The sequence below is a fragment of the Clinocottus analis genome, unplaced genomic scaffold (genome assembly GCF_023055335.1).
Source record: "Clinocottus analis isolate CAN_PGR_092001 unplaced genomic scaffold, fCliAna1.0.p SCAF_16, whole genome shotgun sequence".
NCBI classification, from domain to species: domain Eukaryota; kingdom Metazoa; phylum Chordata; class Actinopteri; order Perciformes; family Cottidae; genus Clinocottus; species Clinocottus analis.
Genome location: NW_027175887.1, coordinates 18,123,990 through 18,147,912, shown reverse-complemented (window position 1 = coordinate 18,147,912; position 23,923 = coordinate 18,123,990). Strand labels below are relative to the sequence as shown.

At 45.8% G+C, this 23,923-nt stretch overlaps 4 protein-coding genes across 6 annotated transcripts in view; 2 read left to right on the top strand and 2 right to left on the bottom strand.

Moving 5' to 3' along the window:
* Positions 1–994, bottom strand: part of ephx2 (epoxide hydrolase 2, cytoplasmic) — a 6,048-nt gene extending 5,054 nt beyond the window's left edge. Inside the window, exons 1-2 of the mRNA XM_068578570.1 lie at positions 661–994; positions 1–78 (exon numbers count right to left, since the gene is read on the bottom strand). The exon at positions 1–78 is cut by the window's left edge and continues 1 nt beyond it. Of these exons, the coding sequence (XP_068434671.1) occupies positions 1–78; positions 661–968 (386 nt within the window). The 5' untranslated portion in view covers positions 969–994. The remainder of the gene's footprint in view (positions 79–660) is intronic.
* Positions 995–1,675: 681 nt separating this feature from the next.
* Positions 1,676–6,082, bottom strand: eef2kmt (eukaryotic elongation factor 2 lysine methyltransferase). 3 transcript variants are annotated; one of them, XM_068578145.1, is made up of 10 exons: positions 5,948–6,082; positions 5,312–5,409; positions 4,712–4,900; positions 4,029–4,091; positions 3,782–3,862; positions 3,373–3,474; positions 3,143–3,276; positions 2,777–3,021; positions 2,031–2,168; positions 1,676–1,947 (listed from the first exon to the last, which is right to left on the bottom strand). In XM_068578145.1, exons 3-10 carry the CDS (start codon positions 4,829–4,831, stop codon positions 1,847–1,849), a joined length of 984 nt encoding a protein of 327 aa, XP_068434246.1. In that variant the 5' UTR covers positions 4,832–4,900; positions 5,312–5,409; positions 5,948–6,082; the 3' UTR covers positions 1,676–1,846. The 3 variants fall into 3 exon arrangements, with proteins under 3 accessions (XP_068434246.1, XP_068434247.1, XP_068434245.1); XM_068578146.1 differs by having other exon boundaries at positions 4,712–4,855; XM_068578144.1 differs by lacking the exons at positions 5,312–5,409; positions 5,948–6,082 and having other exon boundaries at positions 4,712–5,084.
* pigq (phosphatidylinositol glycan anchor biosynthesis, class Q) lies at positions 5,357–12,871 on the top strand. The gene is made up of 15 exons (XM_068578143.1): positions 5,357–5,412; positions 5,983–6,053; positions 7,125–7,302; positions 7,450–7,636; positions 7,914–8,080; positions 8,169–8,365; positions 8,465–8,596; positions 8,735–8,855; positions 9,035–9,161; positions 9,278–9,431; positions 10,554–10,665; positions 10,774–10,854; positions 11,001–11,115; positions 11,241–11,302; positions 11,864–12,871. The coding sequence occupies exons 3-15, from the start codon at positions 7,150–7,152 to the stop codon at positions 12,014–12,016; spliced, it is 1,761 nt and encodes a 586-aa protein (XP_068434244.1). The 5' UTR covers positions 5,357–5,412; positions 5,983–6,053; positions 7,125–7,149; the 3' UTR covers positions 12,017–12,871.
* Positions 12,872–14,521: 1,650 nt separating this feature from the next.
* rab40c (RAB40c, member RAS oncogene family) lies at positions 14,522–23,684 on the top strand. Its single transcript, XM_068578147.1, has 6 exons — positions 14,522–15,746; positions 20,299–20,359; positions 20,582–20,642; positions 20,753–20,830; positions 20,926–21,148; positions 21,692–23,684. The coding sequence occupies exons 1-6, from the start codon at positions 15,593–15,595 to the stop codon at positions 21,961–21,963; spliced, it is 849 nt and encodes a 282-aa protein (XP_068434248.1). The 5' UTR covers positions 14,522–15,592; the 3' UTR covers positions 21,964–23,684.
* The last annotated feature ends 239 nt before the right edge of the window (positions 23,685–23,923 follow it).

The window sequence follows — 23,923 nt, the reverse complement described above, 5'->3', positions numbered from 1 at the left end:
TGAGAAAAGGTCACCTGGCCCGTCTCCGCCCGGCTCATCGCGCCGTCCTTCAGGGACGCCACGCCGGACAGGAAGCCGCTGGAGGCCAGAGACACAACGACGTTAAGGACAGGAAGACTTTCAAAGTAAAGGATTCAAGAAAACAAGCAATATCATATTTCAGAGACAAAGCTCCTGAAAGAAATGTTTTGTTTTGCTCAAAGGAAACAGAAGATATATAAAGTCAAATAATATTAATTAAAGGCCACAGTTGCAGGACATGTAATGGCAGTTGGTCTTAGTTGTATTTCACGTTCTTATTCAGGTGAACTGGTGTAATAACTTAACGCCTACACCTCATGCAGCAGCTGCTTCAGGGCAGACACGCCTTACCTGTTAAGACACGCCCCCTTCTTTGTTCATAAGACACGCCCCCTTCTTTGTTCATAAGACACGCCCCCCCCCCTTATATGTTAAGCTAGGCCCCCTTCATCAGTTAAGACACGCCCCTGACCTGTTGATAAGTAACAGGTCAAACCTTCAGGGACACACACATACACACACTATGCTTCTATATGTTAATGTGTGTATAAGTATACACGTATGTGTTTTTTTCTTTCTCACACACACACATGCGCGCGCACGTCACAAGCGATGTATTGCATAACCGTCTGTCCTTACCGCGGCAGCGCGTGCAGCTCCTCCAGCTCGGGCAGGAGCGCGCGAGGCCCGCGCGAGACCGCGACGCCCCAGAGGTTGAGCAGCACGGCTTTCTTCTTCTCTGTCTTCTTCTCTGCCATCTCGGGACCGGGAGGACTTCTCTTCTTCTTCTGCTCTTCTGCTCTGCGGCGCTCGGGAGGAGGCGGTGCCGTGTGAACGCGCTCGAGGCCCGCCCTCCTGCACCCAGTGGACCCGGGACCCGCACGTACACGCCCACGCGTGCGCGTCCTCCGACAGATAACGTTTGAGGGAAACTGTTGTTCAGCCATTAAAACTTTACCTAAGTAACTTTATTTAATCCAGCTGTAGGGACGGACCTCGGCCACCAGAGGGCGCGAAACCTCACTTTCTGAACACGTCGCTTTTAACAGCGTTTAAATCTGCAGTGACGCATTCTGGACGCCAGAGGGCGGTGCACACGGAAAACCACGAAGTTAGACTCAATCTGGCACAATCACGACTCCGGTGAAGACGTTAAAATAAAATAATAAAATGTATATTTTTGTTGATCTTCTCTTGGTCATGAGAAGTTATATAAAAGATAAGAGAATACAGATACATATACTGTACATTGAAACGAAAGGATTTAATCATTATTATATTCTTTATTTATAAATGTGCTGTTTATTAATCACATACCGAAACTTTTGATATCAGATCATTGTGGTGAGGATTTGTGCTTGTTTATAAATGATGAGGTATCCAAAAAAAAAAACATAAAACATTCCCTTCCCAGCAGATTGAACTGGTCTAAGTTGTTTAACACATACTGGACACACTGGTGCTGCTTTACAAAGCCTTGTTTTAATTTAATAACTAAGTTACGGACTGTAAGTAACTCAATATGTGTTCTAAAGTTCTGTTGTTTTTGTATGCAGTGAAGCAAAATGTGTCCTGTTTTGAGATACGGTGCTTTTACTTTGAATGAGAAAAACAAAGCTGAAACGGAAGTCGCATAGAGCGTTAAATGGCTAAAGTTACGTCAATTTTGGATGGAGAAAGAAACAGTTTGTCTCTCCCTGAAGAGGCACGAGCTCTTACGTTGGACCGTCTGCTGCACTCACTTCATCCACGTTTGTAAATGTAGAAGAAGGACTTTGACACGATGCAGGTTTTGTGAGTGAAGTCTTTATTGGCTGCGTCCGCGTCACGTGAACAGCTTGAGCGTTTCCATCCGGACGTCCCGGCTGTAGGGGAACACCGGGCTGACGGCGCCGCTGACCACCTGGTGGGCCACGCCGGCGGCTTCTGAACAAACAGAGAAACGTTTCAGTCAGACGACCTGAACCAGACGGTCCAGGTCGTCCTCGCAGAGCGCCGCTCTCTCTCACCGAGGAGCCGCTTGAAGCCGGCGTACGTCTCCGGGTTCCTGATGGCGGAGCAGACGAAGACCTCCGGAGACGAAGACCTCAGGATCCTGGACAGGACCTCCACCAGACCCTCCACCACGGCCGGGTCGTAGACCACGTCTGCACCGGAGGAGGAAACATACGGTCTGTAGACCTCCAACTAGTCCTGGTCCTCTATAGTCTCAGTGTAGTCCTGGTCCTCTATAGTCTCAGTGTAGTCCTGGTCCTCTATAGTCTCAGTGTAGTCCTGGTACTCTATAGTCTCAGTGTAGTCCTGGTCCTCTATAGTCTCAGTGTAGTCCTGGTCCTCTATAGTCTCAGTGTAGTCCTGGTACTCTATAGTCTCAGTGTAGTCCTGGTCCTCTATAGTCTCAGTGTAGTCCTGGTCCTCTATAGTCTCAGTGTAGTCCTGGTCCTCTATAGTCTCAGTGTAGTCCTGGTCCTCTATAGTCTCAGTGTAGTCCTGGTCCTCTATAGTCTCAGTGTAGTCCTGGTCCTCTATAGTCTCAGTGTAGTCCTGGTCCTCTCTAGTCTCAGTGTAGTCCTGGTCCTCTCTAGTCTCAGTGTAGTCCTGGTCCTCTATAGTCTCAGTGTAGTCCTGGTCCTCTATAGTCTCAGTGTAGTCCTGGTCCTCTATAGTCTCAGTGTAGTCCTGGTCCTCTCTAGTCTCAGTGTAGTCCTGGTCCTCTATAGTCTCAGTGTAGTCCTGGTCCTCTCTGGACTCTGACCTGCAGCGATCACGACGTCGGCTCCGATCCGGCCGATCTGGTCCTCCGTGGCCGTGGTCCAGTCCATCTCCTCCACGATGACCTCGGCGCTGGACCGCTCGCTCAGCCCGTTCCGCCGCACGTTGTCCCGCAGCGCCTGCAGCACCCGCGGGTGCCCGTCGCTGAACACGTATCTTCTCGGGCCGCAGGAGCGGCAGATAACGATGCCGGTCAGACCCGAGCCGCTGCCCAGCTCCAGAACCGTCCTGCCGTGGGGAGACGAGAACGCCGCCATGAGCGAAGTCTGCCACCGGGTGGCCGGCCGCTCGTTTTCTAGGGGTTCTAGTTTCTGGGGTTCTAGTTTCTGGGTCCTAGTGGTTCTGGTACCTGCCGGTGAAGGTGTGCCGGTGGTCCAGGGCCCACTCGGCCAGGTGCAGAGCGGCGTCCCACGTCACCAGGCCGGTGGTTCCCTCTGAGATCAGAGAGACGCTCTCCAGCAGGCTGACCGGCTCGCCGCCGGGCTGCAAGACACCCGCACGTCGTCACGACAACAACAACAACACAGAGAACAACAACAACTTTGTTCACGCGGCGCCGATGGAAAACGGGTCCGGTACCAGCAAGTAGCTCTTGAAGCACTCGGTCGGGTCTCCGGCGCCGACCACTTCAGCCAGAGAGTCGTACAGCGCGTCCAGCGGGTCGCAGCCCGCCGCCTCCTGCTGAGGGACGCGAGGGAGGGGCGTGACTGTCATGACCTCACGGGAGACTTTTACAGCGCATTTACATGACTTTTAACCACATTTACATGACTTTTAACCACATTTACATGACTTTTAACCACATTTACATGAGTTTTACATGAGTGAAAAGTAATATTGTTAGTTAGTAACAAACATAAATAACCGACTGAGGAATTCACTTTGGTTCTTTTAAAATGAGTTTTCCTGGAAATCAACAACTGCTTTTAAACTAATGAGAATATCGGTCTTACTGATTCTTCCTTTAATTAACATAAACACCACCAACCCGTCTGATGAGCTCGGAGAGGAACAGCTTCCGGTATCGGACCGACGGCGGAAACTTCCGGCACAGAGAGTGACGACACGTCTGACACACACGAGAGATTCACTTATTGATGATCGTCGTGACGTCATATCGGCTCCTGATCGTGTGTGTGTGTGTGTGTGTGTGTGTGTGTGTGTGTGTGTGTGTGTGTGTGTGTGTGTGTGTGTGTGTGTGTGTGTGTGTGTGTGTGTGTGAGAGAGACGCTCACCTGCTGCAGGATGTCTGACAGCAGAGCTGACGATGTGTTGCCTTCAAGATCCTTTTCTAAAAACTGAAATGGAGAAGTTGTCAGATAGAAATGACGAAGCCGTTTAAAAATGTGTTTTAGTTAAACTGTTTATTCATAAAAGTCAGAAATCTTAATGTTTTTCACAGAATCATGAATTTAATCTCACAATTTTAATTTCACCTTTTATCAACATTTTGACTAAAATAATAATTACTTGATATCGATCATATACATATTAATCAATTGTGATGAAAAGACAAATACATATATATATATATATATATATATATATATATATATATATATATATATATATATATTCCTAATGGATATATATTTTTTAATTATTTTACACTATTGTTTGTGTACGTAACTGCTGAATTAAAGCATAAAAATAGACATTTTAAACAAATCATCTTTAAAAAAAAGCATCCCCTTTTTCATTATATTTTGCAGATAAATGTTCAATAAAATGAAATAAAAATGAACACAGTGAAGACAAATGGGCCGAACTTCGCGGGAGAATCCTCTGACCTGTGAAACATTATGAATCATATTCGGACGCCGCGCATTTTATGCCGCTTGAGAGAAAATCACGAAGATACAAAAATGTGAATGAGGTTTGGTCTGACGTCACATAAATAGTGTCCGCTGATACTCACGCTCCACGGAAATGAAACCAGACGACTCATCGCGAAGAAAGACACCTGGAAGTCCCGCAAGACGTCCTTCCTGTCCGCTCTTCTGCTGTCCGACGCTCGGCTCCGCTCCGACTGCTCCATGGTCAACGTGTTGGTGTTTACTTCCTGGTTACCCACAAGGCAACGCGACGGTTTCTCAGTGGACCTTCACTACTCGGTCGTTTTTTAAAAAATTCAAATTAGAATATTTAATATAAACTGTATAATTAACAACACTCTATTCCTAAAAAAAATATGTATATATCTTGTAACCGAGGGTTTATCTCGCGCCGACCCTGTACACTGAGAATAAAACTCCGATCCGTTAATTATAAAAGTAAAACAACCCGCTACATTAAACGGCAGCCATTTTTTATTCTCCTCTTCTCTTTCCGCTTTCCTCTTCACAATAATTGTATGTATATCTGTATGTATGTGTATGTACATTCATAAATAAAGTAAACAAATATTCATGATTTGTTTCAACACACAAAGCTAAAATAACTATTTTCGTCCCCCAGTACTAACTATGACATTTCAGACTTTACGGGTGTGAAGTTAATAATCTGTTGTTTTTTTAACCTGTTGGAGGTTTTCATCCCGCTCTTTTCTCGCTGTGTCACCGCAGAAGGAGATAAATATCTTGACTGTTGGGCCGACGCCTCATTCAGCAACAACTCCTGGTGAGTAACAAGCATATTATTATTATCATAATACATAGTATTATTAGTAGTAGTATTGTAAATGAGTGCTCAATCAATTGTCTTGTTCTAATTATTCAGATTGTGATGATTGATTACTGTATGGGCTTAATGCATTTAATGTATTAGTGACAAAGTAGGATTAAAGGATTTTAACTTTTCAAATTTTTACTAACACAGAATATATTTATTTTGACTCCTTTTATCGTTTTGTCCAAACATAAATAAATACTTGTTTATGTTACGTGTCCGTCAGTAAACCACCGGAACTGTCCCGAGACTCACTTTTTGGCACAGAAGTCTACGATTTTATTGTGAAAGATTAAATAGAACTTCCGTATAACGCTAAAAAATAAATAAAAAAACACACTTGAGAGAGTCGACAACTACAAAAAAGCCTTAAATTAAAAAAAAAAAAAACGTTCGTAATTAGTTTTGTTGAACTGTAATTTCTTCATACATCGTTGGATTTTAAATACAACTCGACCGGAACTGACGTGAGCTTTGTGTTTCTCACCGGACATTTTATGCGATGGACTGTCAACAAACAAGATGGCGACTTGAGCTAAACTCTCCTCGACGTTACGAATGGACTGCGAAAGCTTCTGTCGGTGTTAAATAAGGTAAAAAAAAAAATGTATTCTTTTAAAACAAGTATCTGGTCTTCACAACGTTGTCACACAGTTAACGGTGAACCTGATGTTGTGTCATCGTTTATTTATTTAAATGTATTTTGCCGGTAATTCCATCGCTAAAGCGAAGCTGCGGTCTTCGCTGACTGACAGACATCAATAGCCGCCGCGGGCTTCATGTGTTGCCACAACAACGAGCCAGACGCTCGATACGTGAAGGGCGTGAAAGGAGGTCAGCCGGCTCGCGCCGGACTCCAGAGAACAATCACGAGTTTTAATATTCATCCTCGCGTCTCTCTTTCATGTGAATCACTCATGAGAACGTTAATATCTCTCATGAATAACTAGGCCCCGCTCTTTGTTTCGGCCTGAGTCAGGTGTTATTTTACAGAATTATTAAACCTTTTAATTATTATACAGGTTTTTTATATTCTTGATGTTTTGAGTGTCCAGTTGAGGAAGAAGTGCTTTTACTTAAATAGAAGTATTAATACCACATCGAAATACTCTGCTGTAATATACATTACTATTTAACATTATATTATTGGATACTAATAATAATTGCATTTACGTTATTGTAATGTTGAAGCTGGTACATGTGGGGCTTATCTTCTATGGTACTTATCTATGTCCATAATATTAAATCATAATGTATTTGTTTATTATATTTTGTATAATTGATCTGAATCTGTAAAGTAAATGAAAAAATAAATGAATCAAGGAAATACAAATGCTTAAAAATTGTACTTCCGTCTGGTTCTGGAGGAAGTTTATTTATTTATTTTCCCTTGCTGCGTGAGGCAGTAACACACAGATTGTCTTCACGGTCATCAGACGTGTAGATTGTCTCCATTTCAGTTCTTTAAACAAGTCTGTTTGTTAGTTTGTTCGACATCGACAGAGAAAAGATGTTGAACTCTTAAAAGAAGTTCAGCAGATTGACAGGAACTCTTTTGTTTTAAAAGATATTCGTCTTCAGTGAAACAAAGCAGCAGAAATGCAGCAGAGGCAGACGAAGCTGAGCGTGTTGTTGTTCCTCCTCCTCTTCCTCCTCTTTCTCAGAGCTGCTGGAGGCTTCAGGGGCATCATGGTGCTCAAGGTCTTCTTTCCGCAGTGCTGCAACCGGGCAGACAGCGGCCTGCTGGTCGGCCGCTGGATCTCCGGTCACGAGTCCGCCGTGGTGCTAGCGGTCATCCACTACCCCTTCATCCCCGGGCAGGTGAAGCAGTACATCCAGCAGGTGAGTGCGGAGCAGCAACACGGGTCTTCAGACACAAACCACCTCCTTTCGCTCTCAGAGGAACATCTGGTGACTTTGTGAACATCTGCTGTGCGTTTCGGTGCTGGAGCTCCTCTCCTCAAAGCTTCTCTTCGTCCTTCCTCCCAGATGGAGGCCCAGAGCGGGGCGGAGCTGTCGGTGCTCGGCTCGTGGAGTTTACCCAAAGACGGCCAGGAGGGCATGGAGAGCTTCCTCCGGGATCTCAGCACCATCTTCCCCCAGCAGCGCTGGCTGCAGGTCCACCGCCAGCTGGGCAAGACGGGCTTCAGCTGCCGGGTCCTGCAGCGCGGCCAGGGTACGCAGACCGGGAACCACTAGGTTCATGTAGAGGTACCAGGAACCACTGGGTTCATGTAGAGGTACCAGAACCCACTGGGTTCATGTAGAGGTACCAGGAACCACTGGGTTCATGTAGAGGTACCAGAAACCACTGGGTTCATGTAGAGGTACCAGAAACCACTGGGTTCATGTGGGATCAGTTCAACAGTTTTTAATTATTTGTAGTTTATTTTGTTATTCGTGTCAAGTGCTTCATCAGGAGTTCACGATGATTTTATCTTCGTCATCGCCAGATGGAAAATTAGTTCAGCGGGAGACGAAGAAGAAGATTGAGGGAGGTGATGAAGAGGAGGAGGAGGAGGAGAAGGTGATCTTCGTCCACTACGAGCAGAAGAAGGTGATGTTCTCTCAGCTTCACCCCGTGGAGGACCAAACGGAGCCGCCGTCCGAGCTGAGACAAGTAGGAGACGCAGGAGAATTATGCATTTATTTATTTATGTATTTATTTAATCAACCTCGTCCTCCTCCTCCTCCTCTTCCTCCTCTAGGTGTTCCAGGCGGTGTCGGGCAGCGCTCCTCTCTTCTTCCTGGACCGGTACGATGACGGGCCCCTGAAGTCGACCCACTGGCAGTCGTCTGGCCGCGAGGCGAGCATCGTGGTGGAGCTGCTGAAGCAGAGCTCGGTGCCGCTCTGCCTGCTGCTCAGCTGGCTGCTCTCCATCTGGACCTGGGCCTCCAGCGGCCGGTGAGGAGCCGGGAGCGCCGCTACATGCAAATATATAAATATATATGTCTCTCTCTCTGTGAGGCGTTAAGCCCCTCCCCCTCTGCGTTCCCTCTGCAGCGTGTTCAGCTTGTTCCCGCTACGCTTCCTGTCGCGCTCGCTGTCCTCGTGCGTTCAGCTGCGGTACCGAACCGACCACATGAGGACGCTCGGCTCGCCGGAGCGCGCCGCCGGACACACGGCGCTCATGAGGTGAACGCTCTGAACACTGTTCATGTTTATTAATGTATGAACTATTAATGTTGTAGTTCGTCTGATGACCCCCCCCCCCCCCCCTTTCTCTTTCTCTCTCTCTCTACCTGCCCCCCCCCCCCCCCCGCCCCCCCTCAGTAAGGCCAACCTGCTGGTGTCCGTGCTGCTGGACGTGTCTCTGGGGCTGCTGCTCATGTTCTGGCTCTACAGAGACGACCACATCTCGATGTTGGCCAACACGTTGGTGCCTGCAGCCGACGTATGGTTCATAACAACAACAACAACAACACGATCAAAACAACAACAACACGTTACTGAGATATGTTTAGATTAATAAAGTAGTCGTCAGCACACAGTGATGCGGCTGATTTGTAGCTGCTTCTTTGCCTCACTCTTCCTTGTCTCCCTCCTCTTCGTCTCCCTCTTCCTCTTCCTCAGCATGTGGCGAAGCAGCTGGAGGAGCTGCTGCAGTGGCTGATGGGAGCTCCTGCTGGCCTGAAGATGAACCGCGCTCTGGACCAGGTGCTGGGCCGCTTCTTCCTCTACCACATCCACCTGTGGATCAGTGAGTCCAGAACGCAGAACGCAGAACGCAGAACACAGAACACAGAACACAGAACACAGAACACAGAGCTCAGCTCCCACCTGATCCCCCCCCCCGCCCCCCCCACACCCCCTCAGGCTACATCCACCTGCTGGCCCCGTGTGTGGAGGCCATCCTGTGGTACGGCGGGCTCTCGGCGTGCCTCGGCCTGACCTTCGCCCTCTCGCTGCTGTCGGACATGGTCGCCCTGCTCACCTTCCACATCTACTGCTTCTACGTGTACGGCGCCAGGTGAGGACCGCCAGTACGCAGAGTACTGCAGTAGTCTTTAGTACTCTGCAGTGAATACCACATGCAGGATATGACAGTACTGCATCGCTCCATCAGGTGTTGCTGTCACTTAAACTTTACTGTAGTAAAGTAAAAGATACAAGAAGTTTAAAGTAATTTAATTCAATGTAATCAGGGCAAAAACATGATTTATTTTATTTATTGCATAAATTTTATTTTGTGTTTATTACTGTAAAGTGAGTCTTCATGTGAGAGTTCCTCTCATGACCTGCAGGGGGCGTCTTCACCACCTCTCTGAGGATCTGCTGCTTCATTCATGTTTTCATCTTCTGGAGCTCAACAAGACATTAAGACTTTTCATAAATCTATAAATAAATCATGTAAGTCTTTATAACTGAAGCCTCAGCTGGAGTTAGCAACATGCTAACAAGCTAACAAGCTTCACTGAGACGTGGACGTCAGAAACGTCTCGAGCTTCTTGAACTCGTTCTTCTGCTCAAACGTCTTCAGCTCCTTTCAGAGGTCTATAAATAACCTGCTGCCAAGATCTAAAAATAGATTACAGTGTGTTAGCGTCACCTCGTCAATATTTCACGTGTGGAGGCGTGTGGAGGCGTGTGGAGGCGTGTCTTCACATGTTTACACATGTAGATGATGATGATGATGATGATGGTGATAGAGGATCAATAGCTGGGACTCTTCTCCTGCATGAGGAGGATCTCTGATCCCTGGAAGCTGCTGATGAACATGAGCTCTGCATGTTTCAGCTCTTTGTGCTTTTTATATTCACGAGCATCTTATTAAATATTTAATGCTATTAAATATTTAATATGATTAAATCTTTACGGCCTGAACCTAAAAATATGCTCTGTGATCACAGTGGAGGTTTCCTCTTTAGAGGATGAACTGTAGGAAGGTTATTATATGATTATTATGATTAATATATCATTAATATGTGATTATTATACGTAAACCTGTTTTAGTTTTTTTTTCTCACTCAAATGTTTCTATTAGTTATTATTTGTCCCCAAAGAGTAAAAGCTCCCCTTTTAAATGTTATTTGTGTGTGTGTGTGTGTGTGTGTGTGTGTGTGTGTGTGTGTGTGTGTGTGTGTGTGTGTAGGTTGTACTGTCTGAAGCTCTACGGCCTCTCGTCTCTCTGGAGGCTCTTCAGAGGGAAGAAGTGGAACGTCTTGAGACAACGAGTCGACTCCTGCTGCTACGACCTGGACCAGGTGACACACACGCGCACACACACAGACACACACACACACACACACGCACACACACACACACACATACACACGCACACACACGCTCTGACTCTCTCCCGTGTCCCTCAGCTCTTCATCGGCACGCTGCTCTTCACCGTGCTGCTGTTCCTGCTTCCCACCACGGCGCTCTACTACCTGGTGTTCACTCTGGTAGGATGGAGGGATGGAGGGAGGGATGGATGGAGGGATGGATGGAGGGAGGGAGGGAGAGAGGGATGGATGGATGGAAGGATGGATGATTGGGTGGATGGGTGGTGTGTTTGTTTCTAACGCCTGCGTGTCCCTGTGTGCTGCAGCTGCGTCTGGTGGTGGTTCTGTTCCAGGGCGTCCTGCACCTCAGCATCGACTTCATCAACTCCTTCCCTCTGTTCGCCGTGGCGCTGCGCCTCACGCGGCCGCACCGCCTGGCAGGTGCTTCACTCGTCCACCGCTTCATGTTCCTGAGAGGAGAATGTTTACTGCAAAACATCTTGTTGTTTCGTACACTGTGAATGTGTTTAGTGGTAACTCTTCTGTGTGATCGCTGTGCTCCTCAGAGGGGGTGAAGTTCAGGGTGCTGTGTGAGGAGCCGGGCACGGCCCTGCACCTGCTGATGGAGGTGAGCAGTCCTGCTCCTTTTCTTTCATAACATTATGGAATGAGGCTTTTATTCTGAAGGATGTGGGACAAAAGTCTTGTTGTTGTTACTCAAACAAAAGCAGCTTCCTTTAGTTTCTCTGTCGTCTAAATTCTGTCCCATTAGTTGGGTAACGCTAACAGCTAACGGCTAACGGCTAATGGCTAACGTAGGAGGTGCCATTCAGTTACATCATGATGCGTTCAAGGTCCAGTCAGTAAAAATAAGTATTCAGCAAAGGTGCATTGTGATGCGTTCAAATGTGATCTTGTAAAATATAGTTTCGGGTGATGAACTTGAATAAATGCAGAAGTTCGAAGGAGAAGTTGTCATACAAATACAAAATACTGTAAAAGTTGAGTTACAAGCCGCTGCTACCTTCGGTGGGTGTCCCCACTGTCGTAAGCTAGCGCTGCTGCTAGCTCCCCGCTGCCTGCACAGGTCCCGCTAACTTTGATGGTTGTCGGGGGCTAGCGAGGAGCTAGCGAAAACTAGCAGCAGCGCTAACTGGCTAACGCATGAGTCTGGGCGTCTCCTCTTCAGATCAACCCCCTGAAGTGCGGCTCCGTGGTGCAGACGTACCGCACGCCGACCTACAGCTGCTACCCCAAAGACTCGTGGGCGGCTCTGGTCCAGAAGCTGTTTGTGGGGGAGCTGGTTTACCCCTGGAGGCACAAGAGCACCAAGACGGACTGAGAGCCAGCAGGAAAGTGACTGGATGCAGTCGAGCCGACGCGCTGCTGTCAGACAGAAGAACAGAAACACTTTTCATCTGATCGGCTTCAGGAAGAAGAACTTCAAATGTTTCAGAGCGACCTAAAACCAGCGAGTAGTCACGTCCCGCTGTGGTAAGAACTGTGATCTGATCTCATGTGACATAAACAACATGATTAATAGTCGTCAAATCAGTGAACTGACTAAATCTTTAGTGTGAAAATGTAATTTGCTCTTAAACTAGTTTCTTTGAGAGCCTGGATCACATGGCTGGATGCCACTCAGAAATCAGGTATTCATTCATTACCTGCACTGATCATGTCGATAGTCTTCTAGAGTTTATATTATTAAAGTATTAATAAGAGTCAAATGATACAGTTTTTTAATTATTTCTTTATATTTTGTGTTTAAATCCTTAATAGTTTTAGTTCAATTAAATGATTTGTGTTTTGATTTAAGTTCATTTGTCGTCATTTTTCTTCTAACCAGGAAGTGAACGGTCGTCTTCTTCCTGTTGCGATGTTGACAAAATCTTTACAACAGTGTGAACGTCAGCTTTTGTGTGTTTTTTAAGTAACTTGTTATGTGCCAATTAATGTTATTTTAGTTAAATATTGTCCTTTATTGAGTCTTCATAACAACCGACCTCTCCTTAAATGTAACACTGATGTAGAAACCTGAACCGAGGAAGATTTTTACAGTTTTTGTGCTAAGCTAAGCTAACCACGCCGCGGCCAATCAGAGATGAAAGTGATGTTTTAATCCGATGATGTATTTACAGTTTAAACTGTTGAATGTGAATTCTCCTTTTTGTTTATCGTTTCAAACTAAATGTTCCTTCATCGTTTAATAAAAATCTATTTAATATTCCTCTCTTCTTTTCAAACAAGGCTTTTCTTTGTAAACTGATAATAATATAATCTCATTTTTTGGGAGCTTTTCTTCTGGTGTCAGAAACGACCTCTTAAAACACGCGTCTGGCTGTAACTGCAGAATTCATTTGCTAAATATAAGAAAGCTTCCAGCAGATGGCTGACAGCAAGCAGGGATTAATGAACCAAGAGGTCAGAGGTCGACTTCTCTGTGACCTCGTTTCTGTTCTGACCAGGCGGGAGGTCGTGACCTCGTTTCTCAGCGTCTTGGTGTCGCAAATTCTCAGATTTAATGTCTTTATTTTTATCATAATGCCCCATAAAGCAATTAATTAAGAGGGGTAACACTCGGCTCTAAGCAGCTTTTCAGAATAAAAGCACTTGGCTACCTATAATTAGTTGTGACAGCTTGAATGTTGTGTAGATGTAGTTTGACTCAAAGCTTCAGGTCACGAGCAGCGTCCTGTGTGGAAGATTCATTCATCTGTATCAGAACTTTTTATTTGTGATAAATTGGATTTTAAATATCAGTCGGGTCATTTTTTAATCGTATGGTAATTGAATAACTACTTTCCTAATAGATTCATCTTTGATAAAATACCAGATCTAAACGTATAGCTGTGACCTGTCAGAGCCTTTTGTGTACTAGAGATATAGATGTTGTATATTCTGTATAGAGTAGATCTCCCTCGTTGCTTTACATGTGAGATCATATCTTCTACTGGAGAATGTTTTCATTTTATGGGCGATAACTAACTAATAAACGATCAATTGATGCGACTCTGCAAGCTCCTCTTGACAGGATTTTTATGATCTTTATGATCTCATTCAAGTTGTCTCTTCCATCCACCTCTCTGGTGATGTTTACGTCGGTGTTGGTCCTCTGAGCTTCTTCTGCTGTCAGCGGTGACTCACGATGTTACAACAACAGCTTTGACTCAGAAGCATCACACACACAGTGTTACTAATGTGGCGGCAGTTTCTCTCCATCAAACCACAGGGAGCGGTATAAAAACGGGTTAGAGGAGTGAGTGAAAGTAAAAGGAAGGGAAGGGTAAATATAACTGTCGGCTCCATTAGATCAGTTAATATGAAACTAATGTATTATTTTATTGACTGAAACTAATTAAAAAATACACAATGTATTCTGTAGTCCCTCTTGGAATAGAAGGATATACGTTTGATAATAATATGAAATAATGTTCACAATATGTATTTTCTTGTCTATATTAATGCATAATAATAAGTGATGCGTCCATGTGTTGTCCAAAATCACCAAATATTGTGTCTTTAATTTAGCTAAAGGCCCTCTTAAAATGTCAGAATTGTACCCTGAACAAAATAACGTGTCTTCTCTTTAATGTAATCATGTTTTTCACGCGTTATTTCCATTGTTCTGCTTGTATTCATAAACATAAATGAATCATCTTTGTTGTGCACGTTCCCCCTCACCATCTGCGTGTTGTTGACAGCGGGCTTTGACGGACGTCTCTGCTCAGCCAATGGGTTCCCCCCCGCGGAAGCGACCGCGGAAATGGCGTCCAATCGGCTGCGCGGAAAGGCGGGGCTTGTAGTGAGAGGGCGGGAACCAAGAGAGTGCGGTCGAGTAGCGCGATCTGTCAGCGGCGCAGTCTGCGTCGTTACGCGGCACGAAGAGTCACAGCTGTGATTATGGTTCAATGCGATGGAGGAAAATGGACAAATCACGGACTGAGATTGCTGAGTACTCCCACGGAGATTTGGACTGGACTTAAAAGCGACGCGAGCTTCTGATCCCCTCTGCAGATTTCGGTGTTTTCTGGATAACAAAAACGCAGTGAGGTTACGGGAATCTTTGTCACCCCGGACTAAAGAAAGACCCCCGAAAGCGGCCTGAAAGCTACGCAGACGTGGGTTGAAGTTGAGCTAAGTTAGCGTCGGTCTGCACAGTTTATATCCAGCGGGACGTGGGCTGATACGGGTCGTTATTAAGGTTGTTATAACCGGAGCGTAACGCGCGACCAGTGACGTGTGTCTTTAATAACTAGCGAGTCTGATGCCAGCGTTAGCTTCGGTGCTAACAGCTAAGCTAGTCGGCTAGCTTGTTGTTCCCCTGAGAGCTTTCTCTCCTAAACGGGAACAAAAAGGTAGCAGAAGCGCGTTTGCTGGCTAGAAAACATATGTCAGCGCAGATATCTGCTCCTAACACTGGCAGAAGTGTCTTTTAATAATTCTGATACTGAACAATGAGCATGTTTTTCTTCCCTTCGTAGACTTTTTGCAGCCCAGAGGCATCCTGTCCGGATGCAGCTCCAGTTACACTCCGACGCTTCTACTCTTTGATATATTCTAATATATCGTGTTTTTATGGCTCAAGAAGGGAATTCATCGTCACGTTGTGGTTAAACGTATTTATAAGCTGCCACTCATCCGCTTGAAAGACAAACACCATTTGTTTACGTTAGTTCAAAGTTCCTCTGACTGAGCAAACTATTCTAATTCTTGCTTTCATCAATAAGGATGCGTTGCTCCTTCAGAACCACGTGGTTGCCCTCCAGCTGGTTGATCAACTAGTCTGGCCCTTCTTAGCGCTGCCTTTTTCTGGAGGACTTTTTAAAGCTGGTGGACTCACCCCTTTTTTAAGCACGTTCATGGGCTAAAAGCCAGCGCTGCGGTTGAGTGAGTGGAGGCGACCCTGTGCGCTCCGATGGGAGACAGCATGGTGAGCCAGGGCAGCCCGGTGAAGAGCTACGACTACCTGCTCAAGTTCCTGCTGGTGGGAGACAGCGACGTGGGCAAAGGAGAGATCCTGGACAGCCTGCAGGACGGATCAGCCGAGTCCCCTTACGCGTACAGCAGCGGTGAGTTACTGTCCTGCTTGAGGTGATGATGATGATGATGATGATGATGAGCTCCTTGTGTTACATCATGCTCGCTCCTGAGAAAGGCCTTGAACGTACTAGATGTGCATTTTGCTGCGTGGACACAGTGGAGGACACACACAGCTCAGTGAGCGGCTGGTGAGTCTCTCTGTCCTGCATTGTAGTCCTGCTGCCGACGGGACAATAGAGTTTACACACACAGTAAACACACTGTACACACACTGTACACACACTGTACACACACAGTAACACCTCAATGACACGGTTCCTCCTTTAAAAGCAATACAGGAAGTGTTGTGTACTCGTGTGTGTGAGTGCAGGCTGCTTACTCAGACCCATGAGGAGTGTGTGTGTGGTTTGAGTTGGTCCAATACATCCAGGATGTTATCGCCGAGTCGGCTGTGTTGTTACTTCAGAGTAACACAACCAGTTTAACGCTTCCTGCTGGAGGAGCTTTAGTGAGCTGGAGGTCAGCGGCACACACATGGACCCACACATACACACACAGACTCACACAGACTCACACAGTCCATCAAAGTGAAGCCCGAAAGAATTAAACCTCTAAAGGGACCAAACACCAACGCTATTAGGTTGTTTCAGCTCATTGAGGTGAATTGTTTAAGCTTTTGTTTTCATGGTATGGTAGTGACAACTGTGTGTGTATATATATATATATATATATATATATATATATATATATATATATATATATATATATATATATATATATATATATAGTTCTATATCTAGTGGACATGCTTGGTGGTTATAAATAACACATTACTTCTGCTCCCAGAGGTTTGCTTTGTTGTTACTTCACTGTTTTCTGTTTTTATTTCTTTAAATGATTTACAGCCTGAATGAATAAATAATACATGAACAAATACCACAGAAAGCCTCGTTTATGTTCCCATAAACTTCATGTGACGGCTTCTCCAAATGAATCCTACACACAGAAAACACTTCAGCGTGAGCTCCATCCTGTTGGTGGTGCCTTACTTCCTCCTTAACTTAACTTAACTTAACTCAACTTAACTCAGTGGCCTGCAGGTGATCCTGATGCATTGACATGAAGTGCAGCGGCTGCACAGAAGAAGAACGAGGCTCTGAAATGTGAGCAGCAGTGTAGTTGCTGTGTACATGTTGGTCACCGGTACTTCTGTGTCTCTGCTGGTCGGGTTTGTGACGCGGCATCGGACCACCTTCCAGCGTCTGAGAGGTGAAGCGTGAAGTGGTGAGGTATTCGCTCCACAGATCGATGCTGCCCTCAGTGTGTCATGTCAGGAAATATACACGAGTCAGCAGAACCAGCGCGCCTCAGGAATCCTGCTTCCTGTCGGCGTTCGGCCGTTTCTACACACACACACACACACACACACACACACACACACACACACACACTCACTTACAGGAGGCCGACACTTTATTCACTCAGCGGGGATTTTGTTTTAATTCTTCGTCTGCTTTAAGGCGGGTTGACTTCCTGGTGTCGTGATGTTTTTAATGGCTCATGAATGTGTGTATAATGTAGGAGGTTGTGATCTGAAAGGGTTTGAAATGTGTTTTCACATATCTGATTTTCGGGGTGAAAAGATTTGATGAGTCGATCAGCAAGTATTTAGATAATGAAAGGGTGAATAAATCAAACTCTCTACTCATAAACATGGAGTAGATGTGGATGTGTGTTTCAGGACTGTTGGTATTTAAAGACGTCGTCTCGACTGATGAACTATTTCTGCTTTTCTCAACATTTAGAGACAAAACGTTGTCAGATTAATAATAATAATGAAAGAAAGAAAACGTCTCATTGTTTTTCTGTTCTGACATTTTCTAAACAAATGATAAATGGTAAAAGTCTGCAGATGAATGGCTCTGGGATGAGTTGTTGTTGTCCTCTTATTATGGGATGTAATGGCACATTACTGTCTGGGACCAAAAGGACCGCTGGAGATCAGACGAGTCATTAAAGTCATTAAATATGAGCGCAGCAGAAGAGGTTTGAGCTCTCAGGAGCCGCTTCAAGCTTCAAGAGCAGAGAACCAGGACACAGGAGCAGCTGTGATTGGTCGGCTCGTCCTGGGCTGTGATTGGTCGGCTCGTCCTGGGCTGTGATTGGTCGGCTCGTCCTGGGCTGTGATTGGCTCCTGGTTTCTCTTGGAGCCGGTCGGTGACTACTCCTCCTCTGAGAGCGTTATTGATCAGAAGTGTTGCTGCTGATCAGAGCGCTGACAGACACCATGAGAACCCCCAATCTATCTATCTATCTATCTATCTATCTATCTATCTATCTATCTATCTATCTATCTATCTATCTATCTATTCATATATATATATTTATATATAGTGTTGATATGCATAATAACCACAAACCTCCTGAGGAGCATTCCAGCAGATGAATGTGTGATGTCGCCCACAGAGGCTGAACGCAGCAGAGCTTTCTGGGTAATGAGCGTGTGACAGTCTGTCATCACAGTAATGAACCCCAGCTGATGCTCTGGGGGATGATGGTGATGATGATGATGATGATGATTTACCAGAGCCGCCTGAGAGACTGAACTCTGTGGTTGGTTCGGTGCTCGCTAACAACGGGTCGTTCCCCCGGGAGCCTGATGCCGGGAGAGGAAGGTCTAATCCTCCTGACACACACACACACACACACACACACACACACACACACACACACACACACACACACACACACACACACACACACACACACACATATTCTTGTGTTGCCTCCTCTGCTGCAGATGTTTCTCTCTGGTGTTCATTTATTTTACATATTAAACCCAAAGAGGAGCGTCTGGTGCTACAGGAAGCGCTGCGCGGCGTTAGCTTCAGCTCCTCTCCGAGTCAGAAAGCTGAACATTTATATTTGTAAAGCGTCCTCGCGGCTCTGAGCGCATCCAAAAGAACAACAACAAAGTAAGCCGAGTCCCAGAATAGCAGCAGCAGCTCAGACGTCACATCAGAGCAGCCATTGATTATCTGAGGCTGAGCAGGAAGCAGCGCTGGCTACCAAGTCCTGCACTCTCTCTAACTCAATTAGCTTAGCACGAGCTCAGCACTTTGCTGCCTGGAAAATTGGAAGATATTGCTAATTTCGTTAGCCGGCAGCTTCTACCTGCCAGAGGCCAACGCGGCCAGAGGCCAGTGTTTTATCCCAGGAGTCTGAGTGTGTAACGGGAGACTCCTCTGGTTGCATAGAAGTCTCTGCTTCATGTGTTAGAACTGCATTCTCTCTCCTGACCACCAGGGGGAGACTCCTCTGGTTGCATAGAAGTCTGTGCTTCATGTGTTAGAGCTGCATTCTCTCTCCTGACCACCAGGGGGAGACTCCTCTGGTTGTATAGAAGTCTGTGCTTCATGTGTTGAAGCTGCATTCTCTCTCCTGACCACCAGGGGCGACTCCTCTGGTTGTATAGAAGTCTGTGCTTCATGTGTTAGAGCTGCATTCTCTCTCCTGACCACCAGGGGGCGACTCCTCTGGTTGTATAGAAGTCTATGCTTCATGTGTTAGAGCTGCATTCTCTCTCCTGACCACCAGGGGCGACTCCTCTGGTTGTATAGAAGTCTGTGCTTCATGTGTTGAAGCTGCATTCTCTCTCCTGACCACCAGGGGGCGACTCCTCTGGTTGTATAGAAGTCTGTGCTTCATGTGTTGAAGCTGCATTCTCTCTCCTGACCACCAGGGGGCGACTCCTCTGGTTGTATAGAAGTCTGTGCTTCATGTGTTGAAGCTGCATGGTCCCCAGTGAAGATGGTTCACCAGTGTGGGCCTCCGTGGCGGCGGAGGAGACGGGTTTGTTCTGTTCTTCAGGCCGAACACGAGGACTCTCACTTCCTGCTGTGGTGTCATCACTTCCTGCTGTGATGTCATCACTTCCTGCTGTGGTGTCATCACTTCCTGCTGTGGTGTCATCACTTCCTGCTGTGGTGTCATCACTTCCTGCTGTGGTGTCATCACTTCCTGCTGTGGTGTCATCTCCTCCGGACAGACGCCACACTGAGCTGCAGAGAAACAGCTCAACAGCTGATTGTGATGACGTGATGACTCACACATGAAGAATAAAGACATAAATGAGCTGAATAGTATAAAATAATTAATCTTACACCAGCAGCGTGTGAAGGAAATCTTGAAAATGATCAGAAATATAAATTCTAGTGTAAAGTTTTCTAAAGCAGCAACATAAATGAAAGAGTCACGACGACCCCAGAGTGTAATGAATGAATATTATATCTGTTATGTTATTATATATGTAGCGACGCCTCATTGAACCCTCACTGACATCAAACATATATTAAATATATAAAAATATGTCTTCAGAGTCAGAAACATCTCTTGTTGTCGCCCGTAAACATGATCGTCATATTCTCTGGAAGACAATCGCAGTTCTGTGCAGTGCATTGTGGGTAAAGATGTACACTTATGTATGTGTCATTTAGCTGATCTCTCTCTCTCTCTCTCTCTCTTTCTCTCTCTCTCTCTCTCTCTCTCTCTCTCTCTCTCTCTCTCTCTCTCTCTTTCTAGGTATCGACTATAAAACCACGACCATCCTTCTGGACGGGAGGAGAGTGAAGCTGGAGCTCTGGTACACACACACACACACACACACACACACTATTGCAGAGCCTGTGACCCTTCTGCAGCGTCACTTCTCTCTCTCTCCCTCTCTCTCTCTCTCTCTCTCTCTCTCTCTCTCTCTCTCTCTCTCTCTCTCTCTCTCTCTCCCCTCCTCTCTCTCTCTCTCTCTCTCTCTCTCTCTCTCTCCTCTCTCTCTCTCTCTCTCTCTCTCTCTCTCTCCCCTCTACAGGGACACGTCGGGTCAGGGCAGGTTCTGCACCATCTTCCGCTCGTACTCGCGCGGCGCTCAGGTGAGAACGCCGCCTGCTCGAACCCGACTGGCCTCGTGTGCGCCGCCGCTCTGTGGACGTTGTGTTGTGTTGTGTATCTCGTGGACGTGACGTTGTGTTGTGTGTCTCAGGGCATCCTGCTGGTGTACGACATCACCAACCGCTGGTCGTTTGACGGCATCGACCGCTGGATCAGAGAGATCGACGAGGTGAGAGCAGACAGTCTGTCGTGGGATGAAGAGAGTCTTTTCTCTCTTCTTCTTCTTCTTCTTCTTAATTCCTCTGTCTCTTGTTTATTTCCCAGCATGCTCCGGGCGTGCCGCGCATCCTGGTGGGTAACCGGCTGCACCTGGCCTTCAAGCGGCAGGTTCCCACGGAGCAGGCGCGCGCCTACGCCGAGAAGAACGGCATGACGTTCTTCGAGGTCAGCCCGCTGTGCAACTTCAACGTCATCGAGTCGTTCACGGAGCTGTCGCGCATCGTGCTGATGCGGCACGGCATGGAGAAGTTCTGGAAGCCCAACCGGGGTGAGGACCAGAACCTCTGGAGCGCACCTCCTGCAGGGAAGAACCCTCGCGGAGAGGTTTCTGCACAGCTCACCGACATACTGGAAAGAATCAGAAAACTATTCAAATGATTTGAAAAATATAGATAAGATTTAAAAAAGATTTTTAAAAAAAGTGGAAAAATAGATTTGAAAAAAAAAATCCTAAATATCTGTAAAATGTCTAAATGGCAGAAAAAAAATAATAACTGTTTTTTTAAAATTATATATATATATATATATATATACATATATATATATATATATATATATATAATTTTTAATTGATAAATATCAGAAATATGTGAAAAACTAATTGGTGAAAGATATTTGATGAATATGTGAAAAATGTATGAAAAATATTCCAAAAATATACGTAACACATGTGGTACATTTCTTAAATATTGTCAACATGTTGTACATTTGTTCTAAACACCTGACTCCTCCCTATGTGACTCCTCCCCCTCTGACTCCTCCCTCTCTGGCTCCTCCTCCCCCTCTGGCTCCTCCCCGGCCCCTCCCCCAGTGTTCAGCCTGCAGGACCTGTGCTGCCGGGCCATCGTGTCGTGCACGCCGGTGCACCTCATCGACAAGCTGCCGCTGCCGGTGGCCATCAAGTCCCACCTGAAGTCCTTCAGCATGGCCAACGGCATGAACGCCGTCATGATGCACGGACGCTCCTACTCGCTGGCCGGCGCCGCCGCCGCCAAGGGCAACAGCCTCAAGCGCTCCAAGTCCATCCGGCCGCCGCAGAGCCCGCCGCAGAACTGCAGCCGCAACAACTGCAAGATCTCCTAGTGGAGGAGGAAGAGGAGGAGGAGGGAGAGATGAAGAGCGGCTGCAACAACTGCAAAATCTCCTAGTGGAGGAGGAGGAGGATGGAGAGATGAAGAGCGGCCGCTCGCATCCTGTGGAGAACAGGAAACTCTTCCTTTTCTCCAGAGTCGAGAGAGAGAGAGAGAGAGAGAGAGAGAGAGAGAGAGAGAGAGAGAGAGAGAGAGAGAGAGAGAGAGAGAGAGAGAGAGAGAGAGAGAGAGAGAGAGAGAGAGAGAGAGAGAGGAGTTTAGAGACACAACATTTAGCTTCTCCTCATGACGCACACCTCAGTGTCCACCTTCCTTCCTTCCTTCCTTCCTTCCTTCCTTCCTTCCTTCCTTCCTCTCCTCAGACTCCATTTTGTTTCCTGAGCGTTCCATTGGGTGATGCTTGTTGCCATGGATACGCTCCTCCTCCTCCGGGAGGAGTTTATTAATAACTTGAAGGAAATAAAACACGTTTCCTGTTCGTCTCGTTAAGAAGCACAAGATGGTTTTTCATATATTTTATTTGGACCCCAGGTGCTTTCTGGGAGTTGTAGTCCAGAGACCAGGGTGTCACCCCAGCGTGCTGCTTCTGTCTGTCGCTCTAATTCACATCTACAGCTCCATCAAAAAGCCTTCATCTTCATCTTCATCGACCCTCTACAACCTCTTTCTTTCTTTCTTTAAAGGCTTTCTAGTTTATTATTATTATTATAATTATTATTAATATTGTGTTTAATTGTGGAGGTTTTATATCGAAGGAAAAACAAAGAACGCCATCTTTGTTCTCTCTTCCTCCTTCTCTTCCTCTCTCCTCTCCCCCCTCCCCGCCCTGCTCGATCTCCCATGATTCATAGCTGCTGAATAATAGATGTTCTTCTCTCAGATCTCTGCAGTTCTTCATCGTTCTCTTTCATCTCCTCCTCTTCTTCCTCTTCTTCCTCCTCAGCATCTCTGTACTTTCTGTAAACATTTATTGTTTCAGACTAAAATAATTTCAGAATTTCTTTTCTCATAATTTCACAATTTAAATCAGTTTGTTTTCTCAAATTTTATTATTATATAATCTCAAAATGTTGAGGTTTTTTTTTTTAATGTGACATTTTAAATAATTCATCAGCTTCTAGTTTCCAGACGCTGAACTGGTTTCATCCCAGTTCATTCAAACCATCACTTCTTTACTTCAATAATAATAATAATAATAATAAGTCATATGATCATTGAGTGAAATAAAGCCGCTGCGCTTCACAGGAAGTAGATTTGTTCTACAGGAAGTAGGATGGTTCTACAGGAAGTAGAATGGTTCTACAGGAAGTAGGATGGTTCTACAGGAAGCAGCAGGTTGTCGTGTTGTCAGGATGTCAGACGAGTTTCTGCTCAACAGGAACGGCTTGTTGTTGTTGTTGTTGTTGTTGTTGTTGTTGAGCTTAATAACGGCTTCATGTTTCACTTCACAGACGTCAGCTTTGTTTTTAAAGACTTCAAGTTTGTCTCCAAACGGAGTTTCATTCTGGACTCTCTCTCTCTCTCTCTCTCTCTCTCTCTCTCTCTCTCTCTCTCTCTCTCTCTCTCTCTCTCTCTCCACCTTACAGGTGTAGTTTAGAAGCGTGAGAGGTTCAGGGACACCCTGTGATGTTTCTGTTGTGGAAGTATTTGTAAAAAGAAACAGACTGTTGTGATAATGACGACGACTTAAGACACAAAAACACAAAAACACACTTGTAAAACACTATTCTGTTTTTTGGCTGCGAGTGTGTATGCGTGTGTGTGTGTGTGTGTGTGTGTGTGTGTGTGTGTGTGTGTGTGCGCGTGTGAATGTTCTTAAACACAAAGCTGAACTTGTTTTTTCTTTTTTAAATTATTGATTGTACAGTTTTGAGTCGACGTTCCGATGAGATGCGACTTTTTTCACAATAAAACTTTGAATGTTGAAGTCATGACGTTGTTGTTGTTGTTGT

Coding starts and splice junctions, on each gene's coding strand:
- eef2kmt (XM_068578145.1), bottom strand. CDS start 4,831: ATGGAGCAGTCGGAGCGGAGCCGAGCGTCGGACAGCAGAAGAGCGGAC. Junction 3,863..4,028: donor TGTCAGACATCCTGCAGCAG/GTGAGCGTCTCT, acceptor CGTGTGTGTCAG/ACGTGTCGTCACTCTCTGTG. Junction 2,169..2,776: donor CGACGTCGTGATCGCTGCAG/GTCAGAGTCCAG, acceptor CCTCCGGTGCAG/ACGTGGTCTACGACCCGGCC.
- pigq (XM_068578143.1), top strand. CDS start 7,150: ATGGTGCTCAAGGTCTTCTTTCCGCAGTGCTGCAACCGGGCAGACAGC. Junction 9,162..9,277: donor CCACATCCACCTGTGGATCA/GTGAGTCCAGAA, acceptor ACACCCCCTCAG/GCTACATCCACCTGCTGGCC. Junction 10,855..11,000: donor ACTACCTGGTGTTCACTCTG/GTAGGATGGAGG, acceptor TGTGTGCTGCAG/CTGCGTCTGGTGGTGGTTCT.
- rab40c (XM_068578147.1), top strand. CDS start 15,593: ATGGGAGACAGCATGGTGAGCCAGGGCAGCCCGGTGAAGAGCTACGAC. Junction 15,747..20,298: donor CCCTTACGCGTACAGCAGCG/GTGAGTTACTGT, acceptor CTCTCTTTCTAG/GTATCGACTATAAAACCACG. Junction 20,643..20,752: donor CGTACTCGCGCGGCGCTCAG/GTGAGAACGCCG, acceptor TGTGTGTCTCAG/GGCATCCTGCTGGTGTACGA.